The 20,049-nt window shown below is 44.0% G+C and overlaps 1 protein-coding gene across 1 annotated transcript in view; it reads left to right on the top strand.

Annotated features, from left to right (window-relative positions):
* VIT (vitrin) overlaps window positions 1-7,991 on the top strand; it is a gene marked incomplete at its 5' end in the record, with an annotated part of 41,851 nt that extends 33,860 nt beyond the window's left edge. The window contains 6 exons of the mRNA XM_082481915.1: window positions 527-589; window positions 3,332-3,479; window positions 3,687-3,790; window positions 4,304-4,530; window positions 6,612-7,125; window positions 7,758-7,991. Of these exons, the coding sequence (XP_082338041.1) occupies window positions 527-589; window positions 3,332-3,479; window positions 3,687-3,790; window positions 4,304-4,530; window positions 6,612-7,125; window positions 7,758-7,936 (1,235 nt within the window). The 3' untranslated portion in view covers window positions 7,937-7,991. The remainder of the gene's footprint in view (window positions 1-526; window positions 590-3,331; window positions 3,480-3,686; window positions 3,791-4,303; window positions 4,531-6,611; window positions 7,126-7,757) is intronic.
* Window positions 7,992-20,049: the final 12,058 nt, after the last annotated feature.

Genomic DNA, 20,049 nt, shown 5'->3' with positions numbered 1-20,049 from the left:
TTCCCCAGCTGTAACGCGGTGGGGTGAGCCGCTGCCCGTGCCTTCGTCTCCAGGCAGAAAAGCAATGGGCTAAATCTGTCGCTTGTCTGCTTCGGACATTGCACAGCTCATTGTAAAGCACGGGTGAAGCACAACAAGCCAGCGGGGTGGCAGTGCCAGTTCTCTCAGGGACAAAGTGCTGGGAGGCCACCAGCCCACACCATGGTCATCAGTCTCTGCACCTGAGGAACCCTCTACTTATGCGCACTGCTCTCAAGCCCTGGCAGGGAGGGGACTGACTTGCAAAGGGGAACCAAAGTTGGTGCTTGGAGAGATTTTGGTGGCACTTCTAGAAATGCCTCCACTCGTTTAATCCTGGAGGCAATCTAGGTGGAAAAAGGTAAGCTCCAAGGACGTGCTCCCCAGCCTCGTTTCCCTCCCACGTCAATCCTCAGGCCAGGGGGGACTCTGCAGCCACCTCATTGCCTTCCAGAGCAAGGGCAGCCACCAAGCACACACTGACTGAGCCTTTCCTTCCTCTCTCCAGGCTTCAGTTCAAAGGAAGAACTGAATCCAAAGCCGCTGGAGTCCATCTCCCAAGGGAATCCAAGTATGTACATCAAAATTAATTTCATAATTAAGTGATACCATTTAATTAATTACACATTGCTAGAATGCGTTCAAATTAAATAGCAAAAGGTAAGTTTTGGAGAAAGCCTAAGAAACTCAAGGAACGCATTTTTCCTTTACAGAGAAACAACAAGCACTCTTTGCCGACCCCTCTCATACATGTAGTTGGTTTTTGCTTCTACAGGGAAAGAAATAACAGCCGAGATTTAGCTTACCTGGGCAGGGAGGTGGTGGCTGCTCACCACTGCCTCTTCCCAGGCAGTATTCAGCTCTACATTCCTGGGGGGCAGAGCTTCGCTCCGGGGCGTCGATGGCAGAGGACAGCACGCCAGTGTGTTGCGGCCAGGGTTAGATGAGTGAGCTCTGCTGACCAGAGCAGGCTCCCGTGGCTATGCTGAGCGTGGGCACCCTTCCCGCAGCCGTGGGTGGGAGGGAGGGAAACCACCTGAGAAAGACGCCCGGTGCCTGCTGCAGCGAGGAGAGAGGGGATGCAGAGGGAGCATCGAGGATACCTCAAGTCCGGGTATGGAGATGTAGGGTCCCTGCTCTGAAAAGGAAATCTTCTACAGCATTAGAGGCAGATTTGTCCATTAACTCATCTTTAGATGGGGCCCAGAGTAGAAGGAGAAAGAAAAAGCAAGCTCGGAGTGGAGAGATGGGGTCTTCTGCCGCCTGCTCATGGGAAGCCACCCTGGAGAAGGGGCTTAGCCCTCCCACCGATACTTGGGTCCTCTGTTGCCAATCCTCCAGCAGCTGAACACCGTCTCTTGCAGAACTGCCATTTCAAGGACTCCTTACTTTACTGAACCAAATGTCTGTATATTCACAGGCGCTCCTCCTAATACTTAAGCGTATCTTTTTCCCTATCTAAGATGTCAAATATACCTAAAACCGACACAGAAGTAGGGGAAAGAAGAAGAAAAGGGAACGGGTCTGTGCTACAGACCCAATCTCATTGCGGGAAAGCGGAGCTCAGTGTAGCAGAGACGCAGGCAAGCGCAGCTGTTTCCAGCAGATGAACTGAGATAAAGCATGCCAGAATCAAAACCCTCATCCCTCTCATACCTCTAGGACCACAAAAGCTATAATTCAGATCTTGCCTCCCCGCAAATCAGAAAGCGCTCAGCTCCCTCCAGGGCACCTTTAGCCTGTGCTCTTGCAGAGTCCCACTAATATCCCAGCACCAAAATACTCCTGCTGTCTGAATCCTCCCCAGAAATTAAGTCTGTATATAAGTGTATGTAAATCTTCGCATGCCCAGACCGTGCTGGTTAACAAATTCCCCACTTTCCACATATAGACCTCATGGTGTAGCTCCCTTTGAAGGACAAGGAATTCAGGGAAACTTGGCCGTTAATTGAGGTATTATTTGTTGTGGGTTCCCGGCCTTGCCTCATGATATGCTGTGAACGAACACGGTTCTCAGTCACGCTTCTATAATTCAGCATTATTACAACTAGAAAAACAGACAGCTATGGCAGAAAAAATTGAAGGTAATGAGATGGGAGGCAGTTGCATAAGCCAGTAAGAACAATCGGTGCTTTGTAGCCTTCGGGCTACCTAATGATTAAAACACACTATTTTGGACAGTCTGATTGGTAGGAGGCATCATCGGAGGGAAATCAAGAGATGGGGATGACCCAGACGCTGGATGGGGGAAAATGTTAATTAGCGCTCTAGTTAAGCCAAATTTTTGATCCCGCTCCTGGTCGCAGTCCAGCTGATGACATGTTTACCACTAACTTGCAGAGACATAAAAGCAGGCTGGCAGTGATGAAGACAGAATTCGCAACAGCACAAAGACCAGGTTCATCTACGTAATTAGAGAGAAGGGTTTGTTTGGGTGCTGGCGTAGCTTTTCTAGAATACTGCTTTCAGCCCAGAGATGCAACACAGAACAGCACGCTGCTGCTGCTCCACACACAGGTACAAGCCTGCAGCCACACACAAAAAGAGCCCTCGCTTAGTCTGAGTGCAGCAAACGAAATCATCATCCCCGATGTTAGCTCCAGCCCAGGATGAAGCTGCCGAATGATTCTCATTCAGAAGTGCCGCATCCCCAGGACTGCTGTCAGAAGCTCCTTGAAGAGACCCTGTGATGTCCTTTGCCCCGATGCGCATCCCGGGCATCACACATTCAGGCAACTGAGTGGCTCTTCCCTCCCTTCTGAGCAGCATTAACGCAGTATGTGAAGAACTGTTCCTGTTGCATCCGTTACACCAATTAAACCTGCAAAAGCATAACCAAGGAAATTCCTGCAACCTGTGCTCTGCAGGTGGCCGGACCGCAAAATCCAGCAGTCACGTCTGGCTTTACAAACTCTCACCACCTCTGGGCTGTGAATAACGCAGGCCGAGCCCAAGCCGTAGCTCTGAGGACACAGGCCATGAGCCAGCTTGCTCCTGTGCGGCTGACCTCTCCTCCCTAACTCCCAAACGCGGTGCTCCCAGACTGACCCCTGGGGACAGCTTTTTGCCCTTTTGTCACCCAGCCAGGCTTGGATGTTTTATGGGAGAAAATCATGCAAAGGACCATGTTCATCAATGAGCAGGACAGACTTGAGCCCCAGCCGTGACGTGTCTGTGTCAAAGGCTTTTTGGTAGAGCTTGCGCAGCCGGACAAGTCACTGCATGCAGACTTTTTAGGCCATCGCTCCTCAGAAGAAGTATAGCTATCAGAAAGGACCAAAAGTATTTCCTGTGTTTCTGTGTCTCTCCTCAGATTGCAAGGTTGATTTGTCCTTCTTGATGGATGGGAGCTGGAGCATTGGTAAACGGCGCTTTCAGCTTCAGAAGCAGTTCCTCGGTAATGTGGCTCAAGCCCTTGGCATTGGCAGTGCTGGTCCTCTGATGGGCATCGTTCAGTATGGGTAAGAGCTTCTCATGCAGCTACTCCCATTGCCACAGGGCACGACTGCACGCTTTGGCAGCTGTAGCTCTGCAGCTGATGCGTGCTGAAGGTCTCACTCCAGCTTGCACTCAGGAACCGGGTAGCACTGACGGGTCCTACAGCTTTTGAATTGTTGCCTGTGAAGCAAAAAAAAAAAACTGACAAATGCTCTCATTTCTTCTTTTAGCGATGACCCTTCCACAGAATTTAATTTAAAAACTTACACCAACTCCAAGGACCTAAGAAACGCCATTGAGAAAATCTCACAGAAAGGTGGACTTTCCAATGTCGGTAGGTGATGGGGCTGCTTGCACATCCTCTGCTCAGGGAGGGCTCCAGAGCCTGGTCTGTAGCGAGCCCACACCTCCTCACCGGGTCCGGAGGCTGTGACCAAACTGTGCTCAGCACCAGGGCAGGGCTGGCACGGGGGTACCATTCCCACTGTGACTTGCGTGCGTTGGTCCAGGGTGCTGCGAGTCCGTTGCAAGTGGACAGGATTTACCTTTATCTTCATGGGCAGGTCCCACCGATGTGGGCAGGTCTTTGCTAACCCAGCATATCACACCCAGCCCCTCTGGGGCACAGGGATGGGGCAGATGGAATTCAGCTTAGGAGTGCTCAGGAGGCACTGACACCGACAGCAGTGACCTCCCCATCTGCTCGCACAGCCACAGAAACTGTTTTCCCCAGCTCTCAGCAGGGCTCCAACACTTGAACCAGCCCTCTGCCTACCATTTTGTGAGATATTATCAGGCAGAGTGCTTCCAGACCTGTAACTCATCCTCATCTCCTCTTTTATTCCAGGGAAGGCACTTTCATTTGTTAACAAAAACTTCTTTTTGGATGTTAACGGAAACCGAGGTGGAGCACCCAATGTGGTTGTAGTGATGGTGGACGGGTGGCCGACTGACCGAGTGGAGGAGGCCTCCAGGCTGGCCAGAGAATCAGGGATCAACATTTTCTTTGTCACTATTGAAGCAGCTGCTGAAAGTGAGAAGCAGAATGTTATCGAACCAAACTTTGTGGACAAGGTACTTAATGGGCTGGGCTCCGACCAGGACCCTGGCTCTGACTACATCTTCCGAACTGTTTTGTTCAGGGCATTTCCCTTTCCTTCTTACCACTTGGTTATTACCTGTCTTGCTTATACTGTCTTGAGGTCTCCTGTACCAAGCCCCGGGCAGCAATGCTGAAGTAAGAAAGGGGATGAAGTCAGTAAAGTTCTGGTTTGAGGTGCACCATGGAGCAAATGGCTTTTTACTGACTAAACATTGGGACAAACCTGCAGTCGTACTCAGACAAGAGGTTTTCCAAATATCCAGTGGTGTGACAAAGCACAATGGCAGCCTGAGCTTTCCACGAGCCTCCCGCTGTGCACCTCCCGCCCGGCAAAGGCTGAGGAGCCCTGTCAACCTAATGTCAGTCCTGCATTTACAAACAGGTCCCATACGTGCAAATGTTGGGACACTCCCAACACAGGCACATCCCAGTTGTTCAGCTGTACTGGATAACTCAAAGATTTTGTTTCCACTGTTGATCTGATGAGGGTTATTTTTCCGTTATTTGTTTCTGCTGCTATGGACTTCACGGTAGCTCTTGGAAAAGAGAGTAAATCCCTGCCACGGGCAGCAAAAAAAGAGAACACAAGCCTTGAACAGTTTGTATTTGGCACTAACGGTAGCTCAGCAGTGCTTCAGGGCAAGCTGGCACCCAGTTACGGCAGGAGGTATCTACCAAGTGCCAGACCAGGCTGGGCTCAGGAAGCAGGGTTGAGTTATCTGGTATTTTCAGAAAACAGATTCCCATCTGAGCCGTCTTGCTCTGCCATGAAACAATCTCCCACGAGTTTCAGAGCTGCTCCAGAGAGCTGCACTGTCTCCGGTCAGCGTTTAATTGGATCGTAGTCTCATTTGCATTTAATGTTTTTAAAAGGGCAAAGCTACAGTGAGTCTCTGCAAACCTGCCAGGGACACGGCAGAAGCAGGAGTAGAGTGGGCTCAGAATAGGAAGGTAAAGAGGGAACGGTGACTTGATACTGCTGCAGCGTAACACTAAAATAGCAGCAAGACAGTAAGAGCAAAAGAGAGCAGGACACAGTGAGAAGCAGCCCCGACTGGTGGGAACTGTAACTCCCTTGGAGATGTCAGGCTTTATGCAAGTCAAGACCAGGCACCAAGAAAAGAGTGCCTTGGTCTTCTAAAACACTCAGACACACACACACACACAAAGTTTATGGATAAAGTCTGACTTAACAAAATATTCTTACCCAGAGATCTGAGGCATTAGTATTTAAAAGGTGCTAAAGCAAAGAACAATTTGATCCAGCCTGTCCTCACCACTCCTCCCCACATGCTTGACTTCTCCCACTCCCTCTTCTGTGCCACCCCTACTTCTGACCCACACTCACCTGACTCCCACTTCCCTATAGAAGCCTCCCGTAGATCTGCTCCCTACAAGTATTCAGTAATAAAAATCAATGGTTTGGCTTGGTTTGGTTTTTTAGTATTTGGCTGAGCCAGCACAACAGGGAATCTTTACAGGCTTTTTGCATTTTCATCAAAATTGCCTGTTTGTTGTTTTTTTTTTTTTTTTTTTTCTGCTTAGAAGGGTATGAGCTAAAGATTGCCCAACATCAATCCCCCCAGGTTTCAATTCAAGGTAGTAGGGTTTGTCAACAGGCAAAACTTTCCTTTTTGCCCTGAACGCAGGGAGCTGAAGTTGCCACCTGGCAAACACACAGGTTCCTGTAATGCCCACTGGAGCCACGCTAACAGCAGCTCTGTGATTTGGATGCTTTTTCTGTGAACAATATAACTCATCTGAAAAAGCCTGACAGGTGGCAAACTTGCTTATTACATTTCTTTCACTACTATAATATCAGCTCCATCCCACAGCTTTTTAAAAAAGGCAGGAAAAACTGTCTCGTTACACAAGTATCCGTGATGTTACGTTGACATCATTTCCCAGGGAAGCAGATGGTGACTGGAGGAGAGGCTGCTTCAGACTCCAGCATTGCTCTTTCCAGGAGCCTATATTTACAACTTAGCTACATTCCCTAACTGAAACAGGCAGACTGAATTCCCATGGCATTCGTCCTTGTGTTGCCTTGCAGGCCGTGTGCAGGACAAACGGTTTCTACTCCATCAACGTGCCCAGCTGGTTCAGCCTCCACAAGGTGGTCCAGCCCTTGGTGAAGCGGGTCTGCGACACCGATCGGCTGGTTTGCAGCAAGACGTGCCTCAATTCAGCTGACATCGGGTTCGTAATCGACGGCTCCAGCAGCGTCGGCACCAGCAACTTCCGCACGGTCCTCCAGTTTGTAGCCAACATCAGCAAGGAGTTTGAGATTTCGGACACCGACACGCGCATTGGCGCTGTTCAGTACACCTATGAGCAAAGGCTCGAGTTCAGCTTTGACAAGTACAGCACGAAGCAGGACGTGCTGAGTGCTATTAAAAGGATCAGTTACTGGAGTGGTGGGACCAGCACGGGAGCAGCCATCAGCTACGCCTCAGAGCAGCTGTTCAGCAAATCCAAACCAAACAAAAGAAAGATCATGATTCTCATTACAGACGGCAGGTCTTACGACGATGTCAGAGTGCCGGCCATGGCAGCCCATCGAAACGGTAAGTTCTTCTGTCGCTACCCGCTCCCCCTAAACACCTCAGCATTTATCCAGCTCAGAGAAATGCAGTTTGCTACGATTTCAAGGCACTGAATGAAACTTTATGAAGGAAGAGTAGCACCTCCCCCTGGGGTCCCATGGAGCTCTAACAAGATGAGCATCTCTCTGATACCTGAACAAGGAACTCTGGGGAAAGGGGGAAAAAAAAAAAAAAGTCACATAAATCTAGCAAAATGCAGCTATGTCTAGGAGATCTCAGGGGATTTCTACTGTCTTGGTAACACATGAAGCCTCCTTTGGCTGTCCAATTAGGATCATCATACATCTTCCAACACAACTGTAAGGCATTTACATTGGAAGAAGCAGCTGTTGTTCAGAAGCCTGTTGTTCAGACCCAGAGCAGAAGCTTTACTATTGTTTAAACCTTTTTGGTGTTGGCAAATGGTACTTCCAAAGCACAAAGTAGGCCTTTCCTCCAATTTGAAAATACCATTGTTTTTACAGAGAGAGCGCACTGCAACTCGCTGCCCACATTTTTGTGGCCTGGCAACTATGTTTGCAGTATTTGTTTTAAATCAGACTTAATGCAATGGCAACTATTATGCTTATTCTAAACTCTGTGTTTCTTTCCAGGAGTTATAGCTTACTCCGTCGGAGTTGCTTGGGCAGCCCAAGATGAACTGGAAGCCATTGCAACGGACCCCGATAAGGAGCATTCCTTCTTCGTGGACGAATTTGACAACCTCTACCGCTTTGTTAATCAGCTCATCCAAAACATTTGCACAGAATTTAATTCCCAGCCACGGAACTGATGGACTCGAGCGAGGCGGGACCCTCGGGCGCCACGCTGAAGGCACGCCACGTGCCACAGGAGTAATGCCAGCTCTCAGTTCAGGAAATACTGGAGGTGTTTTTCTCTGGCACTTTCCAGTCAGCAAGGTTGATTGCAGCTCTGTCCCTATGCATGATAATGCTGTGTGTAGACTGTTGATTTATTTTTTTTTTTCCTTGCAGCCTTCATAAACTCTGATTTGGATGGATAGCATAAGAGGCAGTAAACATGGAGGAAATAACTGGAGCCTTTTGAAAAGCTGCTTCCAGTGTAGAGCCCCGGCTTGTCCGATTCCCACCTTTGGGCACACACAAGCTCCTTCAAATGTACCACCTGCTTCCTGAAGTGGCCAGGTCCCTTCAGGGGGCAGCCACGCTGCTCAGCTGCTGTGGCAGAAGCACCTCCGTGTGGCACTGCTCACCAGTCAGCACCCAGGTCAGGGCTGAAATATCAGACACTTTTTGGGGGGGGGGGGGGGGGGGGGAGGAGGACGAGGGGGACACAACTCAAATCTGAGTACCTTCTTAAAAGCAGGCGCTCTCTGCATACAGCCGTCTTGCCAGCAAGTTAAGCTTCAGCTAGCATAAACTCAAGCATCGACATTTATCCAAACCCAGAGACTGGAAAGCAAGTGAGAGGAAAGAGTCAAGATGTGGGACCCTACAACAGTGTTTCAACCCCAGTAAAGCCCCAAAACCACAAAGCAGCCAACACGCAGGAACTGGAATCTAGTCTCTGACAGCACTGCATTAATATCTGATTTCGAGAAGTGTCTTTTCCCCTTAGGTCCCTTGCTCTGCTCTTGTGCAGCTCAAGGCCTGTAGGATGGCAAAAGAGCTGCCAGGACAGAGGAGACTCTTGGAGAAAAATTGTGAGTTTAAGTTGCTCACAATCAGAAAAGCATTTGAGACCCACCGCTCAGAACAGCTTACAGCAGTCTCTAGTGTGAGGAGAGCTAGTCAAGGGCCATTAACATGATTTAAGACGTAATTATCTGAAGGTTTGTATTATACACTGGGAAAAGCAGCATTTCAAGCATTTAGACACCCTCTCCCAAATTTGGGATTGACTTCTGTTTTATGACTTTATTTCAAAATGAACCAACTACAGCCCTGGATTATTCAAAACACATTTTTTTTCTTAAGTGAAGAACTAGCCATATCACTAGTCTGTAGGGGAGGAGTGGCACATTAAGAGGGCCAAAAGAATTGCCCTTTAATTAGAAAGCAGCAGCTGCTGGTTATGTTTCCATCCTGTATAATTTAAGAAAACGTGTTCATTAGGCAGTTATCGAAGTTTCAGGAGTTTCAGAGCCAATAAAAACATACGTGTTCATGCACCTTATGGCAATCAAAGCCACACCACGTCAGGCTTGTGGAACTAACAGGAAAAGGGAAGAAATTAAAACTCAAAATTTCACATCTTACTCGCAAACCAGGCTTTTAATCGCATTTATAGTTTTAATAACCATCACCCAGGATGTTTATTATTCACATCAAAGTGTTAATAGAAGTAAATTGCCATAAGGGAGACCTTTCTGTCAACAAAAGTAGCACAATCTTTTAAATTGTTATGTTTGGAAATATAACTGAAGTAGCTCAAAAATTACCAACTAAGTAAGCATAATGCAAACCAACGAGAATGGCAGGTTCTGCGTGATGTCCCTGGTGTGGTGACATAAGCCAGGCTGGGATCCTCTCAAAGGGATATCAAAACCAATCCTGGGTGAAACCATGGTTTTACACAGGGAAGGTTCAGATCTTCCTCTTAGAAGAAACATTCCGTTCAAGCTTTAACCAACATCATCAATACAATAATGCTACCCAGGCAGAAGATGCAGGGCACTGCCAGCTTCCAAAAAAGCAAAACAAAGACATAAAATAAATTTGCATGCAGACTTTTAAACACTGTCTGTGCTGCTGCACTCCCACAGCTGTAGCCTCTTAGCTTGAAGAAAGCAAAGATTGAGGACAGAGAATTAGGGAGAAGCAGAGCAACCCCTGACACCCCTCATCTCCTGACACGCCTCCCTCACTCCCCGTATGCTGAAAGCATCCTTCTCTGGCAACAAGGGATATAACACAGGCTGGACAAAACTCAAACGCATAAACTGGATTTACTGGGGACTTCAGTTCAGACACCAGATTTGTTGTCTGAAAACCTGTTTGCTTGGGGCTTAATTTGGGGCTAGCTGAGAAAAAAGGCCTAAGTCTTAACTTTTAGCTACTCTAAATATTGTGGTTTAATTTTTAATGCAACAGCTTAGCACCGCATACTGTTTCCCATACTGGCCATACTCCTGCAGCACAGAAGACTGGTACTCTGTGGGGACTCCCCAATGTTTCGCTCGTGCTCTGCCGAAAGCACAGCACAGACGGCCGAGACATTAGGAACAGTTAGAGCCACACGCGTTCTTTAGGATATGTGTTTTAACTTCTTCCGAAAGCTTGAGCTTCAAGCACCGACAGCGAGTTTTCAAATGCCCTTTCACAGGGCAGTTGCACAGCTGTCTTCTGTGTCAAGCATTTATAAAGGGCACTTCAGGGTTTGCTGCTGTTTAAATGGCTTCTTTTAAGTTTATACAAATATGGCGCTCGGTTGCCAATGTGCATTTTTATTATCGTCTCGGGATGACCTTGACACTGTTGGATCTCAAAGTGTGAAAGTCATTTAATGTTTAATCTGGCTCTCATTTAAACTTAGATGTCCTATTCATAAGCACTGTAAACTTAAGCGTAAGCCTCAAGACTTGTAAGAATACACCCTTCCATTAACAAAAGCGAGTGGATCAGCAAGGAACACACTCCTCTTAACCTTTACGTTTCATAGTAACCAAAATACTTGCCATCTACTAAAGTCTATAAATACCATTTTATTAAAAAACAAGTTAACTTACGTATAAATCTTCATAAATGTTCGAGGGGGTCTATTTGTTTGAAGAAAGCAGCAGAACTCCTGTAACATATACAAGCTATTTTGAGCTTATCAATACAAGTTGCTATATCTTTTGCAATAAAACTGTCCCAAAGGCATATGCAGTACGTGTCGTCTTGTATGAGGTTAAAAATAAACACCAAATAAGGTCCATGCCATTTTAGTTTCTGAAATGCAGCTGAGTTTCTTACTGAATTATGGAAGACCAAGCAAGGTTGGTAAGGCCCCAGGTGTTTCAATGCCCTTCTTTTACATGCTCAGCTGAAAAAAGCCTAGGAGCGAGCTAGCGAAGGAAGGACCACCAAATTACTATCAGAGGAATCCATCACTGCAGCAGAGTCTGACAGCTGAAAGGCATCAAAATCATATGTACTTTCCCAAGTCTGCAAGATCACATCTTATTTAGAACCACATTTCTTTTGGAAGCTGAAAAAAATTAACACAGGCTCTACACGTTTTCTAGATGCAGGGCTGAATCAAAAGAGGGTCTAGATGTCCAGATGTTTGATGCTGGGCCACTGACTTTCAGACACCTAACCAGTGTGGTCGAACGCAACATCTGGCTAAGGCATCCAAAGAGAAAGGCACCAAAGGGATGCAGGCAAGGCAGCTAGGGCTTGAAAAAAAACAACTGTCTGAACTAGTCACTAGACACACAGCCCAAACAGAGTTGTCTGGTCACCCTCTCCCAAGAAAATAAGTATCTTTGCACTCAGGAGTTGGGCTGGTGGCTTATCACTGCTCAGCAATCACACTGGAGAACACTCACCTGGAAATAAATACTGACACCCACGCTCTGGAAGCCTTGGGGGAGCTCAACAGCTCCTCTTGCCTCTAGCTCCACAGTGCTTGCTACTCACATTCTGGGTGAACACCCAAGTTCAATTCAAAGTTCAACCATCTCTTCAGAGAGAGGTAACTCAAAACCCTGTTTCCCAGCAGCATCTTGCCTTGCTGGTCCAGAGGTGGGACACTCGGCACCCCTGCTGTCACTATGCCACCCTGCACAGAAGGCATTATCTGCTGTGTGCGCCCTCCTGCTCCTCAGCTGCTGCCACTTTGCTGATTCAGCAAGAGGAGGGTTTCTCCATGGCAGCTGCTGAATTTTGCTTTTCTGACAGGTGGGGCAGATGAGCTTCCCCCTCCTCCTCACGTTCCTCCCCCCATGGCTCTCCAGCACACAAGGGGAACCATTCCAGTAACCAGGAAAAGCTCTGGGGTTAAGCATCCAGACAGGACCAACCCAATCGAAACATCCTTAGTGGACTTAACACCCTACCTGTAAACTCCACAGAAAATTATCCGTGTTATCCACTTGGCAAGTCAAAGCAAGCAGTAAATATCAGAAATATTACCCTAGACACTAACCACTAAGTCAGTCTTCTGTGGGTACCTTAAATTACTTCATGGTTGAACAAAGTCACTCTCTCTCCATCATTCTTCTAGTTATTTTTCTCTGCCCATCAGCAACTTTATGGAAACAACTTGATGCCTTTTCTTTTCCACTCCCATCTCAGTTTGAGAAGTCTTAGACAGTACCAGGCAACCTGCCTTTCCTAAATAATCTACATATTGAAACAATTGCAAATGTACATCTATATAGCCGAGTGCCTCAAACTCCTCAAAGCAGTCTTTTTTTTTTTTTTTCCCCCTTGTTAAAAACTAAACTGGGGGGTATCACAGGTTTTTGCACTGCATCAGCTACATCATTCACAATCAGCTGTCAATCGTACTGAATGGAAAGACCCAAGTGTTATTTTTCTTAACGCCCGTTTAACCCTTTCTCTGATTTCTAATAAAAACTCTAATAATGCAGTTCAAGAACTCCAACACTCACTTATAGAAATGATTTCTTTTTAAGCACAAAGAGAAGTGGTGGTTAAAAAGTTTCACCATATGGCCGAAGAGAATATGCTCGCTTTTCTCACACCCAAATCATTATGGGGACATGTCTTCTTCATAGGCAAACCCATAAGGATATTAAGGAAGGCCTCCCACGTGGGAGGGTCACTCCTACGTTGTTTGTGAAATCTTCTTTCTCCCTACCTCAGGAATCTTCTTCTGACCCTCTCTGGAGGCAGAACACTGGGGTGAATCCTCCAACGGTATTGTCATTTCATAAAGCAACTCCTCCTTTCCTGTGAGGAGGGAAGATGAGTAGGACTCAAGTAGAAGGGTTATTTCACCTACCATGGACAGGAGACGAGAACTTTGCTTAACCCACCTACAAGCTTAGAAGAAACAGGATGGACTCACTAACAAGTTGTTCTGCTCAGTTCTGTGTAGGTTCCCATACCGCCCCCTCAACAGTGCCGTTCTGAGCATCTTCCCGTAGCAACACGACTACCATCTGTGATGTGTGGTTTGCTCTCCCTCATCCTCTCCCCGAGGGCAGAACCATCCGCTTATTTTTCTGTTAAATGAACGTTCTCCCCAGGAAGCGCACCGTTTCTTGCTGCGATCAATGCACCACTGACAGACCAGCTCCTGCATGATGGCACTGTACACGCTCTGCATTTCACCCCATGAAGGTACTGGGGACCCGGTGCCTTAGTGCGCAGAAAGATGTGGGGTGCCAACAATGCCAAGATGGCAGAGCGGTACAAAACCAAGACACATGCAGAACAGAAAATCTGGGACACTACTGTGACTGGTAACATGATGCTCAGTTCAAAAGGAAGTTCACATGAAGTTACCTCATGCCCCTCCAAACATATGTCCTGCTCTGAGTGCACTTCCCCCTACACACTCCGAGACCACACCTCTTGTGATAAACGGCAGAATTAAGAACACAATACAAAATGTTGAAAAATAGTATTTATTAGCACCCAATTTACATAATTATATGATACAAATGACACTTGCTGCTGTAACATTAAATAAAGCTGCTCTTAAAAACCATTGCTTATTTCTGGAAGTCCATGTGATTTTGCTCAGCACAGAATGCGGGTACAGTATAGAGCTACCCCACTTCACTACTGTCATACCAATACAAATACCTGCATGGTTACCTCAATGTGGTCTCGTTTCGAATGGCACACTAACATAAGCAGATCTATATAATATTCATGAAAAAATATTTACTTGGCTTATTCAGGCAAATGAAGGTAGCTTTAAATATAACCTACCCAAGAAGTTTCACAAAATATGAATTGTAGTGAAAAAGAGAAAATTCAGGGCTGCAACAGAGAAGCTCAAAAATATACTAGCGTATTTCAAAATAATCTCCCACTGAATTTTGTCTTTGCCATTTTAGATCTTTATCCAGGATTTTAAAATATTGAATTTTAGTAAGAAGTTTAATACTACATGGTTGAAGAAGCATTTTCGTTTAAAGCAAAAATTTATACTTTTTATAATAAATGCTTATCAAATCTTTGGAGAATGATTCACTTTCTCATTTTTCCCATGTCCCACGATTAAGAACCCTTTCTGAAATCATGAAATAGAAGAAATTTATGGATCCTTACTCCCAAGAAAACTATTTCCTTCACAAGCTAGGAAACAGAACTTCTCACTTAAATTAACATTCACTTTTGTACGACAGTAGCATTTAAACAAGGTCATTTGGTGGTACTGGAATTGTGACAAAGCCTTGTACTGAGCCATACACAAACTGACAAGCAGACTATTAACTCAACAAGTAGGTATTTCTCATTTGGAGCCACCACTTTGCAAGACACTTGAAGCCCAGCATTGTTTCAAAGTAGTCATTCAAAACTGGCGTGCAAAATCATAACCTCAGCATAATTCTGAAGGGGAGTCTTCATTTCCTTTAGCTGTTTATATATCAGTCACAGTAGCCTTTGTGTATCAACTATCTGTCATGGAAGTGACCCAAAACAGAAGAGGAGCAACTAATACTAACATTTAAGTGGTTATCACCTGTGGTATCTTCTCCAAAAGAGAACTGTCAGGTAACTCTAAGTTCAATACTTATTCTTGTAGAGAGGGAAAAAAACCCCTATATTAATATACGCAACAACAAAAAATCCAAATTACGGTCCATAAGGCAAAGAAATTTGTCTTTTTTAACCTGACAGTTTCTTTTAAAAGAAGAAACCAATTGAAGATATTTGTATGAAATACAACGCAGGTAGTTGATATGCTGACAAATGTCAACAGAAAATCTTACAGCAACAATAGTCTTCTCATCACAGATTTTTTTTCTACAAGTTTTTTCAGATGCACGATTCAAGGAAAACATAGCACAAGACCGCTTTTCAGTCTGCTTGGGCTATAAAGGTACAAGAAATTATTAGCTAACATGCTCAGTTTGCATTTCCAGAAAAAGTGCTAACACATGAGATAGTTGTCAAAATCTATGTGTGTTTGTAAATGTCTGACTGTGAGGAAACAATTTTAGGAGCCGTACATCTGAAAACAAGCTACATTCAAAAAGCACTATATCTTGATGACAGGAAGAATAAAAAAATAAATTTTTAATGGAAAAATATTAGCTTGAAGTCCATCGTTTATCCCTTATACAATGTTTTTTGGCTGCTTTTAGTAAGTAATCCAAAAATAATGAAAACATTTGGCTTGGCAACAAGTTATCCCTTCCCTTTCAGAATAGTACAAATCCAGCCGCATAAATCTTTTCTCAACATCCCCATCTAATACTCTGGTGTGAGGACCAAGAGTTTCTTGACATAGCAAGGAAGTAATTTTGGGAGCCTGCAATTCAAACTGAGGGAATGCAAGTAGACCGGGCCTGAGGACTGTGTCAACACAAGGCTTTGAGCAGCTTAAACCCACACGTGCAGGCATGGTTTAAACATGGGTGCAATCTCCCAGGTACACAGGGTGGCTTGGCAGCATGAGCAGGACAAAACTAGTTTAACACACAATACCACAATCCAGACTTGATCCAGAAGAAAGTTGGGCTAAAAAGTATATATTATTATTAAACGCCTTTTTAGCTCAGCCATAGTTTGGATTTCGGTATCCAGTGACAAATCTCTCCTGACAATGAACCAGTTGAGACCCACAAATTGCAAATTGTACTATTCAACTGGATTTACACCTTCTGTAGTGGAATTTGGATTCTCAAAAACTCTTAAATGACACAGCACTAAGTTTTCATAACAGACTACAGAGCAGTGAAATTAAGTCTGCAGGTGGGGTAAGAAATAACTCAGTAGAATTAAATGCACTGGGAATAAGGAGGTACAGAACGGCTTTTTTTTTTGGGGGGGGGGCGGGGGGGGGAAGGGTGAGGCTGAAACTGAAACCCCACCACCCTTCAAAAAACACTCTAAGAGAAAATCAATAGTCCTTTATGGAATTAACCTTACAATAAGACTCCACTGCAGATGAGATGTTAAGATTCTCATAAAAATATAGCCTGAAGGAGGATTTAAGTGGGACAGAAATCAAAAGGATAAATAACCTGCACAACAGGTATGTTCATTAGCACAGGCAGAGACATCATTTTAAAGGTCTTATTTCCCACCATCCTCCCTCCTGCAATTAGTCCCACCAGCTGAACACAAGCACTTGCCTGAGCAAGGACTATTTACATAAAGGTCATCCTAGTCGTCATCCCCCACTGCACAGGTGTTTGTTCCTTTCCTCTGTTGTATGTAATACTATCTTTGACAATACAGGTTATTTCTTGTAAAACAACCCCAGTATAACTGGATGGCTTAACACTGTGGTTTTCATCAGTTTCTCTGCTGCTCGGCAGAAATATTGCAGAGGTTTTGGTTAGCAGTTTACGGGCCATTCATTTCAGTAACGGTGTTCGTGTCTCAGCTTAAAGACACTGATGATGAAAGAGTCAAGACTGTTCACCGATTGTAACCATCTTCAACTAAATATTAGAAAAAAATATTCTCCATGCCTTCATGTTCTTACGGAAAAAGGCAGCTTCCTGAAACATTTCAGTAGTTTTTTCAAGGAAATCTTTGCATCCTCTCTGTCACTCAATCCTGATGGCTATGTTGAGCACCCCTAGGATGCTCACCACCAGCAAATGCCCAAGAAAACTCAAATTACCATATCAAACATTGCAACATCTTACACAAACCAATTTACCACATGTTAAGTGGTTTACTATCGTATTCCGATTTCTTCATTCTTAACAGTGTAGTCCAAAACAATTACCACTGAACAGCCACAAATTTCAGAATGTTTTTGAATGCTGTATTATAAGCAGCAGCATGTTTTCACAATTATTGCCATGAATCTTATCAGCTCACTCACTAGAAAACTGAAAGATATACATGCTAAGTGAGTCACAAATTACCTGGAACCACCGGTCCCATTCACATATCGTTAGTATGAGAAAGTACTGAAGGAGTACTTTCTACAGAATGGGTTATTTGATGTGAAGTGAACCATACAGAAGACATTGTATATAATAGATATTAAATATGTAGATAATGACTTAAGTAAAAAAAAAAAAAAAGACAAGAAAATGAGGAACAAGCCTAAAATTCTACTCTGCTTCCCAAATTTTGTGGCTTTGATTCAATACTAACAGATATCATTAGATGTCTTAGTCCTGCAATTTTGTTTTTAAATAAATGTTTATCCAGAAGCAAAAGAGTAGTCCCACTACAGTGTCTAAGGAATTTATCTTTGCATGCCTGGGTCCCTGACATGAAGACTACATTAGCAGAAGAGTAAGTTCTGCTCTTAGAATTTAAGTAATAAACTATTACAAATCTCTTGCCATCTCCTTGTCTAAAGTGACATCATTTTGAAATTTGAACAATCATCTCCACCTTTTACTCTGACACAAGAGTGCATCATTTGGAATGTGGATATTTACTAGATTTTATCCTTCATACAACCGGCAACCAATGGACAAATTAATAAATCTTAAGAATCGCTCTTGGAAAGCCTCACTAGACTTGTTAATCTAACCTTTTAATGTTTTCCTTTGCAATACCATTGGGCCAAACTCTGCAATTCTTCCCAGCTGAATTCTCCCGCAAAGACACCAGTCACATGGAGGGCACATCAGTTCTGGCCGTTTGACCTACTATCTATCCCCTACAGAGTTCAGCAAACGGTCTCCCTGCTTCCCCCACTGTTCAGCACACAATCCAAATGACCGCTGCCTACAGACCTTCAAAGTAAAAACACAAATAATCTCATCAGCAGATACTCCCACGTTGCAGAAACTACTTGTGTTAGATTGCAAACCTGATGCTTCAGCAAAGAGGACTCCAATGAGAACACTGCTGTAGTCTCTTGTACAGGCACAGGGACAACCACAATGGCTGCATTTTCTTCCTCAACTCAACCCACATTACTAGGTTTTACTAGGTTTACTAGATATTTAACACAGGTAGCAAGTAGGCTCCCTAGGACGGTCTGCAAAGACACTGCCAAACCACAGCCTGCAAACGCTTCCAAATACACATCTTGAAAGGCATTAAAAATAAAAACAAACCAACCCAAACTTGCTTATCTGATGGTCATGCCCACTTTTTGATGTTTTTTTTTCCTTTGGGATGGACTAACACTTCTGCCAGTCAAACACTGCTCAAATGACACATCAGTTTATGGAAATTGCTGCCTCCCAAAACTACATTGGTAAAATGTGAGGAAGGAGGTGGGGAAAGGGGACGCATTTGTGACCAAACAGGTCCTTTTTCTCTTACACTTTTATTCAAAAGGACAAGTTTCTGGTTACTTTAAATTCACAACTGCAAAATGGTGTTGTATGACCTAATCACAAAGCTGTCTGGTGAACATCACACACTTACTCAAACACATTACGTATGGGACTGCTTTAACGTGATAATATTTGAAAACATAAAGCCTAAAAAATAACCTACAGTACATGGCATATAGTTCTACAGGCTGCTTGCTAAAGAACATATTTTATCAAAATAAAGATGAATGAGCTCCAAAAATATTCATCGTGTGAATTTCCTAGAATAAAATATTTTACGTGGTATGTCAAAAGTTTTCTCTTTGAGGCACAAAAATAAACGCAGACACTAGGATTTTCTAAGAGTGAAGACAATGTTTTCCACAATATAATTATATCTAGAGGTACTTTCAGGCTACTCCAAATCTTTTTGTGCAAGCATTTTGGTAACTGAAAGCAAACAGCACAGTGAAGTAAATTACAAATAAAAATGAGAGTATTTAAACCTAGCGGACCAATTTTCAACGCACTGAAGGACTGAAAATTCTCCCATAAAATTAGTTAGTAAAACCAAAATCAGTAGCACTGGCTAACATACACAAAAAAATGCATGAATTAACCATTAAAAAATGTACCATGTATATGATATATGGGAAAAACAGTAATGGTAAAATGCCATATACTGATGATGCACAAAAATTATTTTTTGCAAGAATAAGCCTTAGGTCCAGTTTTGTTTACCCCTTCAATAAATTTATGTATCACATTCATGAAAGTTACCAATTACAATGAACCAGGAAGAACTGCACATAAAAGGGAAAAAATAAAAATAATTTAGTGCCCTCAGAGATCAGAAGTCCAAAGCTTACGAAACCCAGGATAATCATAAAACAGGAATTAAGTATCTAGCTACAAAAGAATCATAACAACATAATGTGAAGAAGAAACCTGAGAAGCAACAATGCTTAGAGTTATTTAAAACAGTTGTCAGGAATGAAGAAACACAATTTGGGTTTGTAAGACACCAGCCAGAAGACCAAAAGTTTGGTCTTCCTACACAAAAGCATCACATTACAGAGGAAAGAAAGAAACAAACAAGAACTACGCTTAACTGATGACCTTCAGACTAAGTCCAACAAATCATGCATGTGGAATGGTGTTGTGGGCACCAAGATATGGAGAACCGAGCTAAAAAGCTGAAAACAAGAAAAAGTTGGGTCAAAAGAGCAGACTAAGAAATAGCTTGAAGAAAAGTGGAAAGAAATGGAAATATACAGCTAGAACCAGTGCATGCATGCAGGGTCCAAATTACAAAGACAATAAGGAATATTTAAAATGGCACAAAACATGGCTTGGAATACTGGCATGAAGTCACAAAAAGGAACTACTAAACATCATGTTAATCCTCCTGTCAGTGAGATGTAATCATTGAACTAATCTTCAAATGGAATCCTAATTGTTTAGAACATATAAAATCTCACTGGCCAAGACAATACTAAAATGCACAAGTCTACAACCCTGCTTTAGCAAGCAGATGGACTAGATAACCT

The sequence above is a fragment of the Vanellus vanellus genome, assembly GCF_965231255.1.
Source record: "Vanellus vanellus genome assembly, chromosome: 3".
NCBI classification, from domain to species: domain Eukaryota; kingdom Metazoa; phylum Chordata; class Aves; order Charadriiformes; family Charadriidae; genus Vanellus; species Vanellus vanellus.
The sequence above is the reverse complement of the archived record's forward strand: the minus strand, read 5'-3'. Positions and strand labels throughout refer to the sequence as shown.